General features: G+C 34.6%; 2 protein-coding genes across 3 annotated transcripts; both read right to left on the bottom strand.

Moving 5' to 3' along the window:
• Window positions 1-56: 56 nt before the first annotated feature.
• On the bottom strand, window positions 57-6,639 carry LOC111715100 (meiotic recombination protein DMC1/LIM15 homolog). The gene is made up of 8 exons (XM_023490354.1): window positions 6,498-6,639; window positions 5,996-6,055; window positions 5,581-5,782; window positions 4,155-4,295; window positions 3,349-3,408; window positions 1,566-1,752; window positions 704-828; window positions 57-343 (listed from the first exon to the last, which is right to left on the bottom strand). Exons 1-8 carry the CDS (start codon window positions 6,622-6,624, stop codon window positions 220-222), a joined length of 1,026 nt encoding a protein of 341 aa, XP_023346122.1. The 5' UTR covers window positions 6,625-6,639; the 3' UTR covers window positions 57-219.
• A 177-nt stretch (window positions 6,640-6,816) lies between these two features.
• On the bottom strand, window positions 6,817-18,953 carry LOC111715099 (uncharacterized). Of its 2 annotated transcripts, none has more exons than XM_023490353.1 (20): window positions 18,682-18,953; window positions 17,807-17,930; window positions 16,996-17,048; window positions 16,497-16,594; window positions 16,268-16,301; window positions 16,109-16,171; window positions 15,593-15,704; window positions 14,764-14,840; window positions 13,756-13,812; window positions 13,247-13,353; window positions 11,486-11,575; window positions 11,169-11,298; window positions 10,801-10,981; window positions 10,429-10,497; window positions 9,910-9,979; window positions 8,925-9,731; window positions 8,304-8,776; window positions 7,580-7,624; window positions 7,141-7,314; window positions 6,817-7,035 (listed from the first exon to the last, which is right to left on the bottom strand). In XM_023490353.1, exons 1-18 carry the CDS (start codon window positions 18,772-18,774, stop codon window positions 7,617-7,619), a joined length of 2,646 nt encoding a protein of 881 aa, XP_023346121.1. In that variant the 5' UTR covers window positions 18,775-18,953; the 3' UTR covers window positions 6,817-7,035; window positions 7,141-7,314; window positions 7,580-7,616. The 2 variants fall into 2 exon arrangements, with proteins under 2 accessions (XP_023346121.1, XP_023346120.1); XM_023490352.1 differs by having other exon boundaries at window positions 6,817-7,011.
• Window positions 18,954-20,296: the final 1,343 nt, after the last annotated feature.

The raw sequence follows: 20,296 nt of genomic DNA, 5'->3' as shown, positions 1-20,296 counted from the left end.
TGGGTACTCTTACTTAACAACTAATTTTTCATTTTTTTAAGAGAAAACGTAGATAAAAAAACTACATATTTTATCAAATAATATTTGGATTACATATTTGAACCATGACAAATAATTTACAAAATCGGCTAAAATTCATAAAAATATGTTAACAGAAAAAGGACCAAACACACTTCACTTTTATAATAGTGAAAAGATGGATATTTTCGGTTTTGACGATTAATCCTTTGCATCGTCGACTCCTCCGGATGTTATCGCGAAGGTTGCTTCGCTCTCTGGTAGATCCGGACTATCGAAGATCTTGGCAACCCGTAGCTCTGCTCTACCCTTCCTCAGGGATATTCTGGAAGTAGGGTTTCACAGTTAAACATTCCCCCCCCCCCCCCGTTTGAAAAATCTGGTGATTTTACAGGCCTTAGAATCCAGAGCCGAAATAATTAAAGAGTACAAAAAATCTAACTTAACGGGAGCATTTCAATAAAAAGGTGCAAAAAACTTCGTAAAAATTGTGTCCATCCAATTCCTTTTGTCGTAGGTGTTTGAAAATCTAAACTAAGAAATGTATTAATAACTTGAGTAAATAAACAAATATTAATAGCCTGAGATCAAAACTGTTTGTCAAAAAACGTTGAGGCCCCCCCACCCCCACAAAAAATCTAAAAAGTCAAGAGTAGGACGTTCTTTGCTTACAATAAAACCCTGCCTAGTGGTTGAAGCATGCGCCAGTATATTTCCTCCGATTGGTTTCTTAGGATCCGCCTGGAAGGAGAGAGATGCTCCGGGGTCGGAGGTCATCTGGTTAGTCACAAATACAGCTACATTGTACTCCTAGATATTTAGGATATTTGGTCACAAATAAAGCTACATTGTAGTCCTAGATATCTAGGATATTTAGTCACCAATACAGCTACATTGTACTCCTAGATATCTAAGATATTTAGTCACAAATACAGCTACATTGTAATCCTAGATATATAGGATATTTAGTCACAAATACAGCTACATTGTAATCCTAGAAATATAGGATATTTAGTCACAAATACTACTACATTGTACTCCTAGATATATAGGATATTTAGTCACAAATACAGTTGCATTGTACTCCTAAGGTATATAGGATATTTAGTCACAAATACAGCTACATTGTACTTCTAGATATATAGGATATTTAGTCACAAATACAGTTGCATTGTACTCCTAAGGTATATAGGATATTTAGTCACAAATACAGCTACATTGAACTCCTAGATATATAGGATATTTAGTCACAAATACAGCTACATTCTAATCCTATATACATAGGATATTAAGTTACAACTCCTAGATATATAGGATATTTAGTCACAAATACAGCTACATTCTAATCCTATATATATATAGGATATTAAGTTACAGAAACGGCTACATTGCATCCTAGATATAAAGGATATTTGGTCAAAAATACAACTACATTGTACTCCTAGATATATAGGATATTTAGTCACAAATACAGCTACATTGTAATCTTAGATATATAGGATATTTAGTCACAAAAACGGCCTTGCAGAACATTTACGAAATATTACCTCGGATATCTTCTGTAGTTTAGAAAGCATCTGAGCTAGTGACTGCTGTCTCTCTGCTAGCTCCCCTCTACCGGAGAAATCTACCCTGAAGAGAGCCATGATACTGTCCACGATGAGGAGCTTGAAGATCCCCGCCTCCTCATGCAGCTTAGCGCACACAAGGTCAAGCAACTCCATCTGTTGTTCACTATTAAAATTGTTATTAACAAAACCAAGTATCTTTTTACTTCAAATTATTTATTTATAGAATAAATAATCATAAATTTAATATAGCTTTTTAACCACCAATCATTTCAATATTCAATATATTCACAACGTTGCCAAGATAAAATTTTTTTTAAAATACCAAAACGTTAACCCTTTAAATTACTAAATTGTATTTGAACTGAAATTAATATTTCCTTTCAGAGAAAAATTAGAATGAATACAGGTATAAAACTCTCTCTCATAGAAGAAACCAGTCGGATTCGACGAAAATAACTTTTTAAATGTCGTACATTTTATTGAAATATTGAAATATAATCAATCATGGGGCGGAACTAAGTCGAGTACAATACGGGGATAGGGTCGTACTAGTACGAATTTAGTAGAGCTTTCATAATTCCTGACATTCTGAGATGGCAGTGAACAAAAAGCCGTGAGAGAGTAAAACGCATTCCTGTGTACTCCGTTCTCCACAGCAGGGGTGGGGTGTAAACTCAAAGTTGACTTTGATCGATAAAACCCAGAGTTTACACCTCTGCCGGAGAAACAGTTGCAGTGATCGAATAGGTCCCATCTCTCTGTGTTGAAAAAAAATTCATCTCCACAACAAGGGTCTAAACTCAGAGTTGTCTATAATAAAGAAAATCCCTGAGTTTAAACCCTTGCCGGAGAGAAGAAATTTAGTTGTCGAGGAGCAGTTGCAGTGATCGAATAGGTCCCATCTCTCTGTGTTGAAAATTGCATCTCCACAACAAGGGTCTAAACTCAGAGTGAGTTGTCTATAGTAAAGAAAATCCCTGAGTTTACACCCTTGCCGGAGAGAAGAAATATAGTTGTTGAGGAACAGTTGCAGTGATCGAATAGGTCCCATCTCTCTGTGTTGAAGAAATGCATCTCCACAACAAGGGTCTAAACTCAGAGTTGTCTATAGTAAAGAAAATCCCTGAGTTTACACCCTTGCCGGAGAGAAGAAATTTAGTTGTTGAGGAGCACTTGCAGTGATCGAAAAGGTCCCATCTCTCTGTGTTGAAGAAAATTCATCTCCACAGCAAGGGTCTAAACTCAGAGTAGTCTATAATAAAGAAAATCCCTGAGTTTACACCCTTGCCGGATAGAAGAAATTTAGTTGTTGAGGAACAGTTGCAGTGATCGAATGGGTCCCGACATTGATTTCTTGAAATTTTTCCTGTTTATCAGTCATCTGGTGGCCGGTTCAGTGAGTAATTTGACTCACCAGGCCCGGAAAAAGGAGGATTAACAATATGATGGGCTCTTTCTTGATTTGGTTGCTGGTGGTGCATGGCCGTTGTCAATTGTTGGTAGTGATTTATCTGGTTAATTCCGATTACGAATGACACTTCTTCCTGGGAAATAAATCCAACCCAGTTGCAGGGTTGGATTTTCGTATTTTAGGGACTGGTGATAATTAGTTACATGACATTGAGCAATAACGTAGAGGTCTGTGATGCCCTTAGATGTTCTGGGCCGTTACACAGAAATTAACCCCCCCCCCCCCCCCCCCCTGCTGGGACATAATAAAACTCTTAAAATTGTTAATAAAATTAAGTAAGATATTTACCTAGTGTAGGCTCTAGTGTAGAGAACATTATCCAACACTGCTTCCTGATCAAGGTTGTACCTGGAAACATAAAGATAAGTTTATCATAATAATGAAAAGAATCAGAACTTAATTTAACAAAATCTGTATTTTTATAGTGTTCACTTGTTTTTTTAAAATTATTTTGTTTCATCTGCAGTCAGCAGGCAGCAGTAAAATTTAATTTTTAGATTAAATGTAGGTACCATGAGGTTGTCGAAGAAAAAAATAAAATTGAGAAAGGGCATTAAAATTGTCATCGATCATTGAAGTTCACAGAAGAAGTTTGTTGAAAAATATATTTGTTTGATTGGATGCCGAATCATAACTAAGGAACCTCTAGACCGATTTGCCTCTAATTTTGATAGAACTACGGGAATGTTCTAAGCTAGGTTAAACAATTAGAAGTTGACCGAATTGAATTTTAGTTCCCCGGCAAAGCTGGGTTTCCGAGCTAGTATTTAAATAATAAACTAAAATTGAGACAAAATTCTTATAAATTTCTCAATCGATTTCAATAAACAAACATTTTAGAAAGAAGGGTTGTTAGTCAAAAATTGTATTTATTTGAAGTATGTTACTAGTATTCTAGATGCGTGCAGTTTTTTCTGTTTAAATTAAATCACGTTTTAGTCATTCAACAATCTTTAAACTTTAAGCGTAGTCTTAATATACTTTTTTTCATTTTTAACAAATAGTGTAAAAGTTTGTTTATAGGTCAAATACGTGATTGAAAGTCACAGTATGCTACGATAAAGAATGGCCTAAGGAATCAGCTTGATTTGTACCTGTCGGCAATAGGTCTCAATCTGTCAGGTCTGAAGGTGTTCTCTGTATCTATGTAGACAATTTTACCCCCGGTAAACCCGTTCTCCCCAGGCAGCTGAGTTGTAACGCACAGGGTGTGAGCTAACTGTGTTTTCCCAGTCCTGTAATAACAAATAGTTATCAATATTTCAAGAACTTGTAAATTGACGAATGAATTGAAGAAAAAACATGAATAATTAACAGTTTCAGTGTATAAATATTCAAATATCCCCCCCCCCCCGAGTTCGGATTTTTAATTTAATAATTTAATTTAATAACAAAAAAGCATTTTAAAGGGACTGTAAGCGTAATTTCAAGTGACCTTATAACGATCACCTAGAAACCTTTGTCTGATCAATAATGTGGAAGATATTGCCGTTTTCCTAGTTTAATTCTTATATTTCCTCTATGTTTTCCTGTAGTATAGAAATGTGCATGCAATGTTTGGAGAGGAACCACAATTGAAAATAACCAAAAAATTATCAACATTGATATCTAATTCATACATGATCAGACAAAGCTTTTAAGGGCACCTTTGTATATCGGACGTTGTTGGAGGGTCACTTAAACTTACGCTTCCATGAGCCCGCGATTTAAAAGCTTCGGCTCGAGTCGTAATTCCTTAAACCCGACTTTAAGACCCAATCTTCGGCCCAACTCTGACGACAGCTTGTGTCACGTGATTGACAGCTGCGAGATCTTAGGCTCGACTTAAGGAGTTAAGCCCAATGAAAATAAAACCGACCTTGGTTGGTTTTAGTGAAGAATAAGGCTCAATGTTGGGTCTTATTCTCATCAAAACCCGGAATGCACCAATTCCAACTATGAAAATCTACCAAATACAACATTAAACCGGTTTTATGAACTAAATTCTGTTGAAAAATAGATGCAACTTGAATTCGCAAGCCCGAGCCGTAAATAAGGCTCAACAACAGCTTAGACCCGAGTCGTATGTTCTTGAATTTTTTAAATCGCCGGCTCTGAGCCCGCGATTTAAAAGCTTCGGCTCGAGTCTTAATTCCTGAAACGCAGCTTTAAGACCCAACTTTGACGACTGCTTGTGTCACGTGATTGACAGCTGCGAGATCTTAGGCTCGACTTAAGGAGTTAAGCCCAATGAAAATAAAACCGACCTTGGTTGGTTTTAGTGAAGAATAAGGCTCAATGTTGGGTCTTATTCTCATCAAAACCCGGAATGCACCAATTCCAACTATGAAAATCTACCAAATACAACATTAAACCGGTTTTATGAACTAAATTCTGTTGAAAAATAGATGCAACTTGAATTCGCAAGCCCGAGCCGTAAATAAGGCTCAATAACAGCTTAGACCCGAGTCGTATTTTCTTGAATTTTTTAAATCGCCGGCTCAGTCCATATAAAGTTATTTTCTAGACTGTAAAATTTACCTAAACTCTCCGAACACCTCTGTGATCGCCATTGATTCGATTCCTCCGCCTAGCAGCTTGTTCAGTTCATTAGATCCAGTAGTTACCCTGAACACGTTCTTCCTCCGAACAGACTGTTGAAGAGCAGTACAGAACCCGGCACTTGTTCCACAGATCTTCAAGATTCCTTCCTTGATCTTATCCACCTTAGCTTCAGACAGTCCTACACATTTGGAAATACTAAAAATCAGAGGCTATTTTTTCCCCATCAAAATGAAAGAAATCTTAAAAACGATATTATTTAAATCAACGCTCTTGTTTGCATGTTTGAAGAAAAAAGTTAAGATTACTTTGTTCGTAATAATTCTAGAAAATGTAAACCAATGAAAAAATATTTTCTTCCATAGCTTTAACTGTTTTGTTAAGAAAACTTTACCTTTGATGGCGCAGAGTTTTTTCTTCGTTATCATTTGAAGTCCTTTAATTGTGCAGATCCCTGATTAAATAAGTGGAGTCAAAGGTCGGAACTTTTGGGTGGAAAGTCGTTAATCTTGAACGATTGATCTCGATATTCAAATATATACACTATTCAATTTAAGGATTGATGATTGGTCCCTCAATTAGGTATATCCCTACAAGATTTGACCACCACGGGATATCATAAAGATCGGTATGTGTCTACATCAGATGGAGGTCTAAGCTTGATTTCGGGATTTGCAACACTAGTTCCGACTTCAGAACATATTTGTGTTAAATATATTACCGGCGCTCTTTTTTTGGGGCACCACTTTTAAGTTAAACAATCCCTTAAGACTAGAAAACATTCTAAAACACAAAACTTAAATATAATTTGATGATCTAAGAGAAATAATCATAGTTTATATTCCTTCTCAAAATAGTTCTTAAAATTCGTCCGCTTATTTTGAAACAACTTATTCCTGCAGTTTTAAGTTTTTTGATATCCGCAACATTGATTCCATGATTCTGTAGCAGATCAATATCTTGGAAGAAGTCCTGTTCCTCCTCATATAGTGCAACATCTCCGTGCTCAAGTACAGCAGCCATCGTATTACCTTGCTGCTGTAAATATTTCAAGCATTTAAGAGACATGACAGACTATCAAAAAAATTAATCACATTGCTTAAAAGTAACAATTTTAAGAAAACAGCATTTTCATTCTGCTTTTCGTTTGGGTGATATTGCAAATATTTCAAGAAAAATAACACATGAAGTAAATACAAATTTGAACAATGATGATTTGAAGAAAATTATCTATTTTATGAAGGAACATAAATAAATAAAGCCACATAATATAACAGTTTTATCACACAATTTAATAAATACCATAACCATACAGAAACAAATCTCAAAACTCTTCAGATTCATAACTGATGGCGGCAAATTTACAAAATGATAAAGAATATTTAAATGTATTGTGATCAGAGATGGGAACTTTTGAATGGGATATCCTTAATCCTGATCGGATAATTAATCTGGAGATTAAAAATGAGTGGAGAACAAGCAATATTTAATCTGCAGATTAAGAAAAAGAGTGGATTAAGCCTTAATCCCAATATACACCATTCTAAAGTTTTCAGCTCAGATATATATTCTGAACTTCTAATAATTTGGACGATGGTCGATAATTCAGATGAATCTGAACTGTTGTTCTGGATATTGTCAATACAGTAGATCTTGATATTTGTCGAGATTCTACTTTCAAGCCAGTCTTCCACTTCAAAATAAAACAAGGGCCTGGAAAATCAGTTTTAAAAATATTTTTGGAATTATTTCTTGAAAAATCATACAACCAATTCATCCTTCTCTGAACACTAATTTTTTTAATAAAAATGTTCAGAAAAAAAACCAAATATGCTGCTATGTCAACTATAAATGATTAAAATAAAGTTCGAAATTTATATATATATACATTTGTTTGCGAACACTCCCTTTCAAGTAACAATCTTATTATCTCTGTCTCCCCCTTCCTTTGTAATTCTTAAAATATATGAAAACTTACCTTGGTTGGGGTTGTAATGATGTGGCGCAACAACACCTCAGACCTCTAAATGGAATATAAAAAATTAAACGTTGATTTCTGCAACTAGATATCTCTCTCTGTATATTTGGCTTGTCTGACTACTTGTATCCTCAAACGTCGAAACGGCCGAACCGATCTAGCCCAAATTTTGCTGTGGCAATTTACATGACCCCAGGAAAGGTTTATGAATGAAAAATACTTTTAAAATTCTACCGATATAAACAGAACAATCCACGATTTGGAGAAAGATGAAATAAGCGTTGGTGAAAAGGTAAAATTGCTACTAGAAAAGGTAAAATTGCTACTAGAAAAGGTAAAATTGCTTCTAGAAAAGGTAAAATTGCTACTGAAAAGGAGGCATGAAGAACCTTGAAAGCCTAGTAATTTATAAAGCTGCACTCTATTTCTGCAAGTATGTGTATGGATGAAGATTTTAGGCGTTCTAGGACAATTTCACTTATTATAAGACTTTATGAGACACGTCCAGTTCTACATGCAATATTGTTTAGTAAAAATGATTAAATAATCTAGTTTTTATCGCTGGGGCTATTTCCTAAAGATTTTGTTAAATTTCGCGAAAATATATAAATGAAGTTAGCAAGTTTCTTTTTCAGTGTACTCAAACCAACAAGCATCGACATTATGAGGCACACATAGAGTTCTCTATTTCTAGTTCATTATAGAAAATGAAAAAAATTGTCACCTTGAATGAATGACATCAGATCCGTTAATGCCTTGTTTAACACTCCGAATCCGTTTTTTGGTCCTTGACCAAATCTTTCAGTCCTGTTCCTATTTCCTGCACCTCTGAACCTGTCAGAAGATCTAGACCGTCGTCTTTTTTCTCGGAAATTATAACTATAGATAGGAGATCTATCTCTTTTCTTTGATCTCCTATCTTGATTGTTGAATCTATTACCTTCTTCGGTAACCCTATCCTGAAACCACGGACGATCTGTTGATTCATTAGCTGGCTGCCAAGAATTCATTCTGTCAAGAAACCTGTTCTGATAATTATTCCTGGAGTCAAAGGGGTTTGTTATATCTTGCGGTTTATACATTGCTCCTCGAGGTAAGTTAGTTACAAGTCTGCTCGACAGATGATTATTCCTTGAATCAAAGGGGTTTGTTATATCTGACGGTATAGACATTGCTCCAGGTAAGTTAGTTACAAGTCTGCTCAACAAATACATTGAAGACAAATTCTTATCAAAGCTAAAATCCATTTCTCTTCACTTAAAATCATTAGTTCAAAAACAAAAATATAAGAACATTCTCAGTTGAAATAGAAAAGGCTGAGTTTAAAAGATCAAAGTAATTGTTCCTTTGGTTATTATGTGGGTTCTTCCATGGACTAATACTTCTGTCTGGAAATCTTGATCTACTCCTTTCCGGTGATCTTCCAAATTTGAATGAGCTGGTGCTGTTACTAGCTGGAGATCTTGATCTTCTCATATTTGTAGCTTTAAATCGTGTCTGCTTTAATATAGAGTTCAACCTAGCTCTGCTTGAATTTTCCTTTCCATTTCCGACGTCATGATCTCTTCTAGGAGATCTTGATCTTCTCCCATTCTTTGATTTACTTCTTTTGCGAACTCCTTTTATTCTCAACAGAGGTGCACTGAACTTGTCTTTGAATGTCTGCGAAAAGCCCTGGTTTTTTCTTTTATTTTGTACTGATCCATTGGGATATTTAATATCTGAAGATCTTGATCTCCTCCTGAAATTAGCTCCTTTCTTGCTTGGCTGGCTGAATCTGCTGGGAGATCTAGGAGATCTTGATCTCCTCAGGTCATGAACACCTTGCCTGCTGGACTCACTGCTTCTACTTTGAGATCTTGATCTCCGCAGCTTGCGAGCCCTTTGCCTGCTTGACTGGCTGCTTCTGCTAGAAGATCTTGATCTTTTCCTGTGATACACATTTCTGTTGCTTGACTGGCTACTTCTGCTGAGAGATCTTGATCTTCTCCTGTCATGGACACCTTGGTTGCTTGAAAGGCTGTTTCTGTGTGAAGATCTGGATCTACTGCGCTGGGAGAAGGTGGAGGAAGCTTGATTTGTCACCAAGTTTGTGCAAAAACGGTCTCCTACTGAGACCTTTGACTTCAACCAATCCTCAGGACTAGAGTTTCTAAAAGGAATTTAAACATTTTCAGAAATAAAATTATAACTTTTCTGCTCACAAACTTGGTGCTAAAACTAAAACTTGTATCAATACAAAAATAAAGATCCGACAATATGCAGATTAATTAATGACCAGAAGCATGTACAGAATTGAGCCATAACCCAAGTTTTACATCTATCATTACCTCTCTGAAGTTTGATCCATTTTCATCTTTCTGTCCGTTTCTCTATGTGATTCAATTATACTCAATTCTTCTAGAAATAGTAAAAAATCTGCCAATTAGCAAGGAAGCATTCTAAATTTTAAAATGCTATTCTAAATTTTACAATTTTACTTTATATTTAACCTTTAATCGAGCACTGACAAACTTAATTTTTTTGGAAATTCAACCTTTAACGGGGGGAGGGGGAAACGTGTTGTACCAGTTCAGTAAAAATTCATTAAATGCTGTTTTAGTCCAGTTAAACATCAAAATGATAGTTCAATAAACTATGGTAATATTATTTAACAGAAAAGATCACTTCTCAAAAAACTATGAATTAGATAATTTTTTCGAAATTGCATTAATACTTTTAAAAATTGTGACCAATTTGTAATAATTTTGGTTGCAAACTGAGTTGAAAAACTTCCGTTAACTTGATCAGTTGAATCTCATCATAATCGTACTGAATGTCCTAAAGCAAATACTTAAAAACTAATTTACCTGAGTGGGAAACAGTGTGTGAAGATTCCTCATCTGATGATAAAATGACATATACCGGCGAAGACTTTCCTTAATAATTTAAGTTTGGTACTCATTACACAGTTCGAATCTTTTGCTCTAAAGATCTGGATTCAGGTCGTGAAAAATTGTATTCTTTGAAAAACTAACCTAATCTTTTACATGATTTTAAGTTTTAAGAATAAAAATTCTCCATAACAAAAAATCACACTTGAGCTGAAAAAAAAATCAACTAATTGGAAATATTTTGAAATTATTCAAATTATGAAGTTTTGTAGCTCAGCAATATTTCAACTCAAGTATACTAGAATCAGCAACAATTAAGCATTTATAAATTTTATATTTTTGTTTCACCTGGGTTTGATTTTTCAGCGTTTGATTCCTCTTTAGAAGGATTAAGAACATATACAGGGGGGAAATCAAAGCCCTCGATCAATTTAGTTGAACCAGAACTATAATCTTCTCTAGGACTTGGATCCTGCTTCTCTGTTCTTGATTTAAAAGGATGGTTGAAGCTACTGGTATAATTACAAGTCTTAATACCATCCACAAGAAATATTTAATTAGAATATTCAACAAAATTTTTTTCCTGTATGAAAAGAACTCCTTTGGGTTGTTGTTGAAATTAAAAACAAAAAATAGTATTCAATTTTTTATAAACCTTTTTAGTTTAATAAATTAATAAGAAACTTCTTAATAAAAAAAGTAAATATATTTCTTTCCTTATCAGTCAGATTAAAGATGCTAGGTTGGTTTGGTTTGTTCCAAATCCAATTTTGCTCTGGGCAGGGGTTTACGTCCGAGTTCTTGTATGTCTGGGGGATTGGTTCACATCTTAATGACAATGTGTCCCTGAATATTTGAGAATGATTGCCACATATTAATAAAAATAGAAATCAGAAATGACTAAAAGCATATTTATATTTTTCCAAATTTAATCCATTTTAAAGTCATTAATCAGGTAAGCACTTATGCGCAACTTCAAAATAAATCTGGCTTTTTAGAAACTCTTCTTAAAATTTCACTCTTTAATCAACACCTGTTATTTATTGTGTTTTCACTTAGACTAAGAATTGTTTTCTTCTTCTCCATAGAAGATATTAGTTCTGATCTTCCTGCTTCTGCCTCACTAGAGATACAAGACAAAATTATAGTTTTGTGAAACAAGAAAACCAACTTTATCTGAGCAGAGCTGAAAACTTTAGAAAGGTGGATATCAGGATTAAGGCTTAATCCACTCTTTTTCTTAATCTCGAGATTAAATATTGCTTGATTAATGCATGATTTTAATCTTCAGATTAATTATTCGACGGGATATCTGGATATTTCATTCTAAAGTTTTCAGCTCTGAAAACTTTAGAATGGTGGATATCAGGATTAAGGCTTAATCCTCTCTTTTTCTTAATCTCGAGATTAAATATTGCTTGTTCTCCTCTCATTTTTAATCTCCAGATTAATTATCCGACGGGATATCTGGATATTTCATTCTAAAGTTTTCAGCTCTGATAAGATAAAACTTGCCTAGCAAAAATATAGTGATACACAAATTACAATATTCAACTAGAAATGTTATCATTCATAAAGTGATTCAAAGGAGCTGAAAAGACGCCACAAACTTGAATCTTCAGAGCTGGGAACTTTAGAATGGATAAACTTTAATCCTGACTTCTTGATCCGAATATTCACTGTGGAAACTTTTCATTTTTGTCCTAATCCACTCTTTATCTCTCTCCTTGGATATCCGTTAATTGTTTTCTCCAATGAGAATATTTCTGTTCTCTCATTGGTTGCCCGCTTTTCTCTGATTGGCTGCTACAGTTTATCAGATGATTAAATATTAATTTGAATTTTATCGTTTTTCATACACTTTTAAGATAATCTTGCAAGATTATGTTAATCTTGAGATTATCAAAAAGAGAGGATCAAGCATTAATCCCGATATCCACTATTCAAAAGTTTTCAGCTCTGATCCCAATTTCTTTGCAACCTAATAGTGTAAGCCTATAATATAAAAACTCAAAATTATTTGAATTAAGAGAATTCAGTTTGAAAAATTTAAGATCTATAACTGCAGGCTGCACAGATATAGAAACTCTGAACTATTAATGCCTCAACTCTGACACGATCTCATAAACTATCAATGCCTCAACTCGGACGCGATCTTGTAAACTATCAATGCCTCAACTTGAACACAATCTTAAAACTATCATTGTCTCAACTCGGACACGACCTCAAGGTATTCTCATTCGTTAAACAAGGAAAAATTACTCTTACTTGGTAATCATTTAAGAGGCTGTTTCAACTAATGTGTATTTAGTTATCTATGTTACAGGTTGAGTTTAAGTATCTACAAGACTAGCGCGGATATACTTATGCGTAGTTAAGCCTATCACTGACGTAGTTATTAGCTAATCACAATACAGGTTTCGACATATTTACAGACGTAGCTAGGCTAGATTAATCGCATTACAAGCTGTGCGTAGTTACTGGTTAATGATAAGCGCATTTATATTTGCAGACAATGTACAACATTACATTATATATCAAGGTGTGTTCAGGTTAACAAATATGGGGATTGCAACCATATTTACACAGATTTTAAACCAAAAACTTGATACATTTTTTAAGTGTACGCCAAGAAATTCAACTTAATCCNTCCCTTTAAGTCGTTTTTACATGGGGTGCAGTCTGCATCATCCCAAAAAGAAAGATTTCAAGATCTCCAGTACTCACTCTGGCCATTGACCTACTTTTAAATAGGTAACCAGGCCAGGACTTGAATTAAATTAAAGATGTTTACTTAGCTATCTTCATGTCATAATCCAAGGCGGTATTTTGTAGACCACTCCATCTTCCAGGCAGATCAATGTCATGTGACAGGCAGATATGGGTCAACAGCAAGTTTGTCTAGTATAAGATAGTTAAAAATATCCAGCAGAGGAGGGGGAAATACTTTTCTGAATTTTGACCAGAGGTCTGAATTTGTGTGAAGAGTATTGTTTATCATGAACATTGAACACTTGCTCTGAATAATTGCTTGATTTTCCCTGCAGGTTATAACCACAATTGGATATTGATTATGAATTTATTTAATTAAACAGGATGGATCCAGAAGCTAAATGTTTTGTTGTAATGTTTTGTAAACGAAAGCTAATTTTTTTTTAGTTCCAAATCTCAATAAATTAAAATATTGTTAAGAAAAAACTTTGTGATATAAAAAACTAATTAATACTTCAAGAACTTCTTTTTTAGGGGACACAGAAAAATTAGTTAATTAATTAATTAGTTAAAGATTTTCTTTTTATTAACCTGATACCGAACTGCGGGACTAGTCCAGTGCATGCCATCAGCCATTCTTTTGTGAATCTAACAATAACATTGTACAGGGTTACCCACAAAGGATGGACTTTAATGACGATCTGAGTCTAAAACAAAAGAATGCGCGAATTTTAAGTTCGAGGTTAAAAGTTCTGTAAAATAATGAATAGCTTCTTAAACATTAAACTTTCTCAATTTTAAATTTGAATTTCCCGGGAAAAATCTGAACCAATCAGAGAAAAGGATTTACGGAGAATATTACATAACCATCGCTAATCAGCTGTTATTACGTAACCGAAAACAAAACATACAACCGTTTTTTGGGTTTACATCCAAAAATTAATTTATCTAAAACGTGAAATTTCTTTAACAAGGTTTTCACTTTTAAATATATCGTTAAGTTGAATGCCGCTTTCTCAGCTGCAGCTGAATGATGATTGAATAATAGACAAATAGGGAAAATGCAGAATTTCAAGATTTTAAACCTGTGTTTAAATTTTAACTCGTCGATTTCGGCGAGTTATTTAAAATTTAAGTCAAAACTTTTCGTTCTTTAGTTTTAGACTCTGAATGGTAGATGATAAGATTTAACAAAAAATCTTACGTACAGCTGCTGAAATCATTTGAGGTAAGAAAAACATTAGAATAAAATCTGTAAAGTCGCGCGTCTCTGAAGTCTCATATTTTGGTGGTAACACTTTAATTCTTCCTTTATAACTGTCCTAATCATTTGTGAGAAAGAACTTTAATTGCATGTTAAATTAGTCACTTTTTCTTAGAATATCTAATAATCTACAAATTTCACACAATTTCCGATTTTATTTGTTATTTAAAAGTATAATTTTCTATATCTCTGTTCCGCACTTCAACCCAAAGGATCACTCTTGTTTTAAACATTTTTTAGCAATTTCTTTTAAAATTAAGGAAGAATATTTACTTACATAAGAAACGTACATAATTGTCAGTTTACTGAAGATATTAATAACATGTCCATCTAACCTGAGGAAGAAGATGATGATGGAGATCTAACACATCAAACCCGTGGGAGATTACTTTATGGGCCACAACCTTGTTTCCTGGACATTGTGTAAGTATGAGAAACTCAAAGAATTATTCCATACCATAACAAAAAAATAAGACAATGAGACAATAAAGCAATGCCGAGTTTAACTAAGATACGAACAACTCTAGAACTAGGTTTATTGAAAATAAACAACATTAGTTAGGTCCAGCCCTCTTTCCCAGCTCAGAGATACCTAGCCATGTTTACAATATTTGTATTTGATTTTTAAAAAATTGTTCATCGGCTGTCATAGTGCAGCATAATATAAAATATCACACTCTTAATAGTTTTACTCTTAGTATATTTTAAATATTTTCCGGAAAATGAGGAATACATTGTTTTAAAACAAGTGACACAAAAACATTTGGTGAGCTTCAAGGTTAACCGCAAAGGATAACTGTACGGAATTGATACTATCTGTTTCCTTATATACATGATTCTCTGCAACAATAAACTATCTTTTTTTCTGTGCCATTTAATTAGCCATATTTAAGGATGAAAACTTAATTTAAACTTGAAATCGTGATATTTGAAGAGTTTAAAGGGACAGTAAAGGAAAAATGAAAGGGGGTATAGGCTATACCCCCTTTCATTTTTCCTTTACTGTCCCTTTAAGTCGTTTTTACATTCTCATCCTTTGTGGGTAACCCTGTAGGTCACAGTCAAAGTGGTGTGGGTGTGGGGGGGGGGAAGTGGTTCTATAAAGGGGATAATTTTAAGAAATAATGCCTTATGGTATGTACTTACTATGGTAGAATTAGATACCTTCAGCAATGAGGAACCTGATCTCTCTGTCCAGGGTCATGCCCTCGACTTTGATGGGACCAGATATCTGCGGGGACACGGGGGGGCACAGCAACCAGATCAACCGGGAATCCTAGATAAATAGCTGGAAAGGTTGACCTTTCTTAAAGGGACTATATAGACGTAATTTCAAGTAACCCTACGGCCTACATGCATGTGCCATGTCATATTTATAAAAGCTTTGTCTGATGAATGAGATATTCATGTTTTTTTCTTTGAAAGTTGATCATTCTTAAACCATCACCTCAAACATTAACGATTGTTTTGGGTTTATCAATAATGTAAAACTAACAATTTAATACTATCAGAGTTGTGTTTAAAATATTAAATTGAATCTTTACTATGGTCGAAATTATTCCTAATAATCGAATTTTCATGTACATATCAATGAATTCAAACAGCCTTGTCAAATTAAATTTTATTAAAGGCTTAAATAAAGGTTAAGAAATATTATCTTTAAATTTGAGCTTTATTTACCTCGAAATTGTTTCTAACGAAGTCCAAAAGTTTAACGCAATTATACTCATAATCAGCAGGTCCCTTAAAAAAATAAATGCGCGAAACAAATATGCAAAGAACTGTTATTAAACAAGAAATTATGCTACAAACAGCTTTAGTAAAAAGAAACTTTGTTACCGAAGAACCCCATCTGCTTATATCCCATACAGCACTGAAAAAAAGTATTTTTGAATACCAAAGTTATTTGTTTAAAGGGGGGGGGGGAACTAAAAATAACAACAACAAAAAATTTCCATAAAAAAATCCAAATTGAACATATCTGTAATGATTTAAGAATTCAGAGATTGAGTGGAGGGGAGGGAACAGGGGAATGATTTAACAAGAAAATATATTCCCTTTATCTAACCTGAGCACAATGAATATATCGGGCTTATTATTGTGAAGGGACTTCAGGAACTCCTTGATCGGTTTAGAAAAGCACCGGCTCGTGAAGAAGAAGCTTATCTTTAGATTTGCAAGAAATTTTTGACTGGCTAGGGTAGCAACTTACATAGGTTCATTCCTGTTTATGAAACATGTTACGCATTAAAAGCGTTATAGTAGATTAATTTAGTTAGGCATGTATGACATCTTCCACCATTCAAAGATTTAAAGTGTACCTTTAAATAAAAGGAAACTTGAAATTAAATCAGGTTAAAGGGTACCTTTAAATAAAAGGAAACTTGAAATTAAATCAGATTAAAGTGTAAATAGTATCATTGTGAACCGAACATGCCACATTAAGGGTCACTTGAAATGATGTAACAGTCCCGTTATGAGTTGTACATATCTAGTGGTTTGTTGTACAAAATGTCAAATGTCATTATTTCCAAACCTTCTTGACCACAATAAGATTCTTGGTTTTCCTTGATATCATTCTCTTCGTCTACAAAATTTCTAATCTCCGAATAATTACGGCCTAAAATATTTTATTCCTAGAATATTAGTCAAGGCTGCCAGGCCTTCCAGAAATACAGTGGGACCCATAAAAATGTGGAATAGAAAGACAAATTGTGATTTTAAAAATAAATATTTAGAACAGTAATTGTGCATTGTTCAAAAACCAATTTGACTAAATAAATTTATTTTTAAGCTACCAGATATAACATGAATTACTCATAAAAAGTTGTCTTCCTATTCCAACGTTTACTAGGTTTCACTGCAGATCTAATTGTTAATCTATCTAAAAATTGATTTACCAAATATAAAACGACCAGTAACATAACAGAAAAAAATTAACCATGTTTGGGCCCAAATATGACTACTTAAGATGCACCAGATTAAGTGAGATCCGTTCGAATTACTTCACAATACAACTTCTTTTTCAAGTCTTGTAATATTTTCTAAAATACAGGGTTACCTACCAATAATGAAACTTTAGAAACGACTGTATAGAATTTAATCAGTCTTAAAATTTATAATCCTGGTTCCCTGCATCTTAGCACTTTTTTTGCCACATAATATATTACAATAATTGCAAAACAAAATATCAGACAAAAGACTAAAATTATCTTATAGATCGTATTCTATGGAATTACAGGGGAGTTGAACGCCCGATCCTTTTTATGCACTTTACATCTAATCATTTATTTTTTCCACAATTCTGGGTAAAATAAAAATTCTTAATATNGCTGGGGGGAAGGAATAAATTTCTCTATAATATAATACCCTGTATACCTGTTGTGAGTGCTCCAGTCTTCTCCTTGAGAACATCCCCCATGAACCGTGGGATCTGAATCCCTTTTCTCTTTAAATCTTGTTCATCTGTATTTCCTCCGGTGTTGAGAAGACACAAAACATCCTTAGAAAATCTTATTTAAGAAATATTTATTTTAAAATCATTTATCTCCGAGAATTCACAAAAATAGGTTTAGAATAGCAAGAATACACCCCTTAGGGGTCCAAAAACGTTCTCTAAGAAATTACCCAGAGGGGTCCAAAAAGCGTTTTCTTGGTGAGTGGGTGAGATTAAGACTATTTCTTTGCATAGCGCTGTGACATTTAACATGTATAAACCGTTTCTGAAAGTCGTGCATTCTGTTCTGAGTGGGCGCTGAATACGGGAGGGGGGGTAGGAGATATACCGATTGTTAGAATGATATAGTGTTACATGACTTGAGAACAATATGCGGAGAACAATATGCGCAATGCTCACTGATCATGCATGTTAAAATATCAATAGGAGGTAAAATTACGACATTATGTTTATCTTTCCCACGTATAAATAGAATTGGGTCCGTCCTAATAAACGATTTTTGGACCCCCCCCACCCCCGTCCTATCAATTTTGTACATGACCAAATCAGTAATAATTTAGTATTATTTAGGGTTAGGTTAGGTTCAGACACTATCTGTTCCGAGCGCTGCGGCTAGGATGGGTTAGGGGGCCGAGCGCTGCGGATAGGACAGGCTAGGGGCCGAGCGCCGGGGCTTGGACAGGCTAGGAGGCCTGGCAATGGGCCCCCAAGCTTCTTCAAAAAAATTTCAAAAATGGAAAAAAGGGGGGGGGGGGTCCAGAAATCGTTCTCTAGGAAATTACCGTATTATCTATACCTGATAAATGCTTCGAAGAATACTGTCGCCCACAAACAGAATTGATCGTCCTTTCAAGCAAGCGATGGCGTCGTCTTTTAAAAATACATCCATCTTTGATTTATAATTAAAATAACTTCACTTGTAATAACTCCACATTTCTTACAAACAATATTTGAAACTTAATCTCAAAACTAAACATATCTTAATAATACTTAGACACAGTGCTCACTGCTCATTCTCCAAAAGTTTGGGGATTTTTGTAAAATTGAAAATGGAGTCGTTCGAAGAGTACAACCAGACGGAACTCAAGCTCTGATTGGTTGAGAGAAAACTCTGCCCACTCATTGGTCAATTACGCCAAACTTTAATTCAAATTATCGGCGCCAATTTCTGGAACAGGGCTACCGACTGATCCGGTGGTGTATTTTTCGACCTACACATATCCGCCATACTCCACTTCTCACCTACGCCAAATCCGCTATACTACACATCCGACCTACTAGCACGTGGTATTACAGCTGCTATATGGACTTGTGGCCGCAGCGCCCGGCCTGCAAATTGTGCATGCCCCCCCCTAAACAAAAGCCCTCGTACGCCCCTGTTCTCGGGCAATTTTGAAAGCACAAAAAAGGCAGACCACATTTTGGAAATGGCAGGACTAGGGGAATTTTGTGATTATTATCTTTAGAAATTTACTTCTAAAATTAAGTTGACAAACAAACGCCTATAGCAAATTATATCAAAAATCAAGACGACATTCAAGTCGTTTTGCATACTGTTATGTTTCGTGGGACACCATGTAGCTGCAGCTAACTAGATCGGACAAGCGAGGGAAGGCAAACTCCCCCGCACAGCTTCCTAACCTCTTTTCATCCATTTGCGGCAGTGCACTTACCCAGAAGGCTTCCGAACCTCCCACAAACAGTCTTCCGGGAAGGATCTTCCATTTATAATCGTCAATTTCTACTTAAAACGGGATTAATTTGATTAAGCACGGTAGTCGATCATGTAGTATCCTTCATTTGCATAATATTTTTCTTTTTTACAATCAAAGTTCAGGGAGAAAATTGTAGCTTTGTTTTATAGATTTTTTTATCAACTAATCTTGGAATAGCTGGCGCCAGTGGCGTAAATAAGGATTCTGAAGGGGGGGGGGTTAATTTTTTTAATGATGCGCGCGAAGCAAGTCGAATTTTTTACCTCCCCCGGCCCTAGAATTTTTTTGCCTCCCCCTAGAAAAATATCATGATGTATATTCCACTCATTTCTGGCATTTACAAACTCCATAAAATAAAGGCTTCATTTCCTACCTTTCAGCTTTCACCTTGTTTTATATCCTTCATTATAGTCATTCGTTTTACATTAACTAAAAAGATCTGTAAGAAACTGAATTTATTTTAAGTTACATAAAAAATAGTTTTACTCTAAGAGGAAAAAGATGTAATTTTTGAAATGCTACTCTGCAAAACTTTTAAAAATTATTGTATTTGTTTATATTCTAATTTCTAAAAATTTCTTGTCGTCAATTTACTTTGGTATATATGTTAATTTCACTATATTAAAAGGAAAACATCTTACTTTTTACAATTTTATTCTTAATAATCTTGATCTTTTCACATCCCCCCCCCCCCCC

Source organism: Eurytemora carolleeae, unplaced genomic scaffold (assembly GCF_000591075.1).
Source record: "Eurytemora carolleeae unplaced genomic scaffold, Eaff_2.0 scaffold1703, whole genome shotgun sequence".
Classification (NCBI taxonomy): domain Eukaryota; kingdom Metazoa; phylum Arthropoda; class Copepoda; order Calanoida; family Temoridae; genus Eurytemora; species Eurytemora carolleeae.
This window is presented reverse-complemented; position numbering and strand designations above follow the sequence as displayed.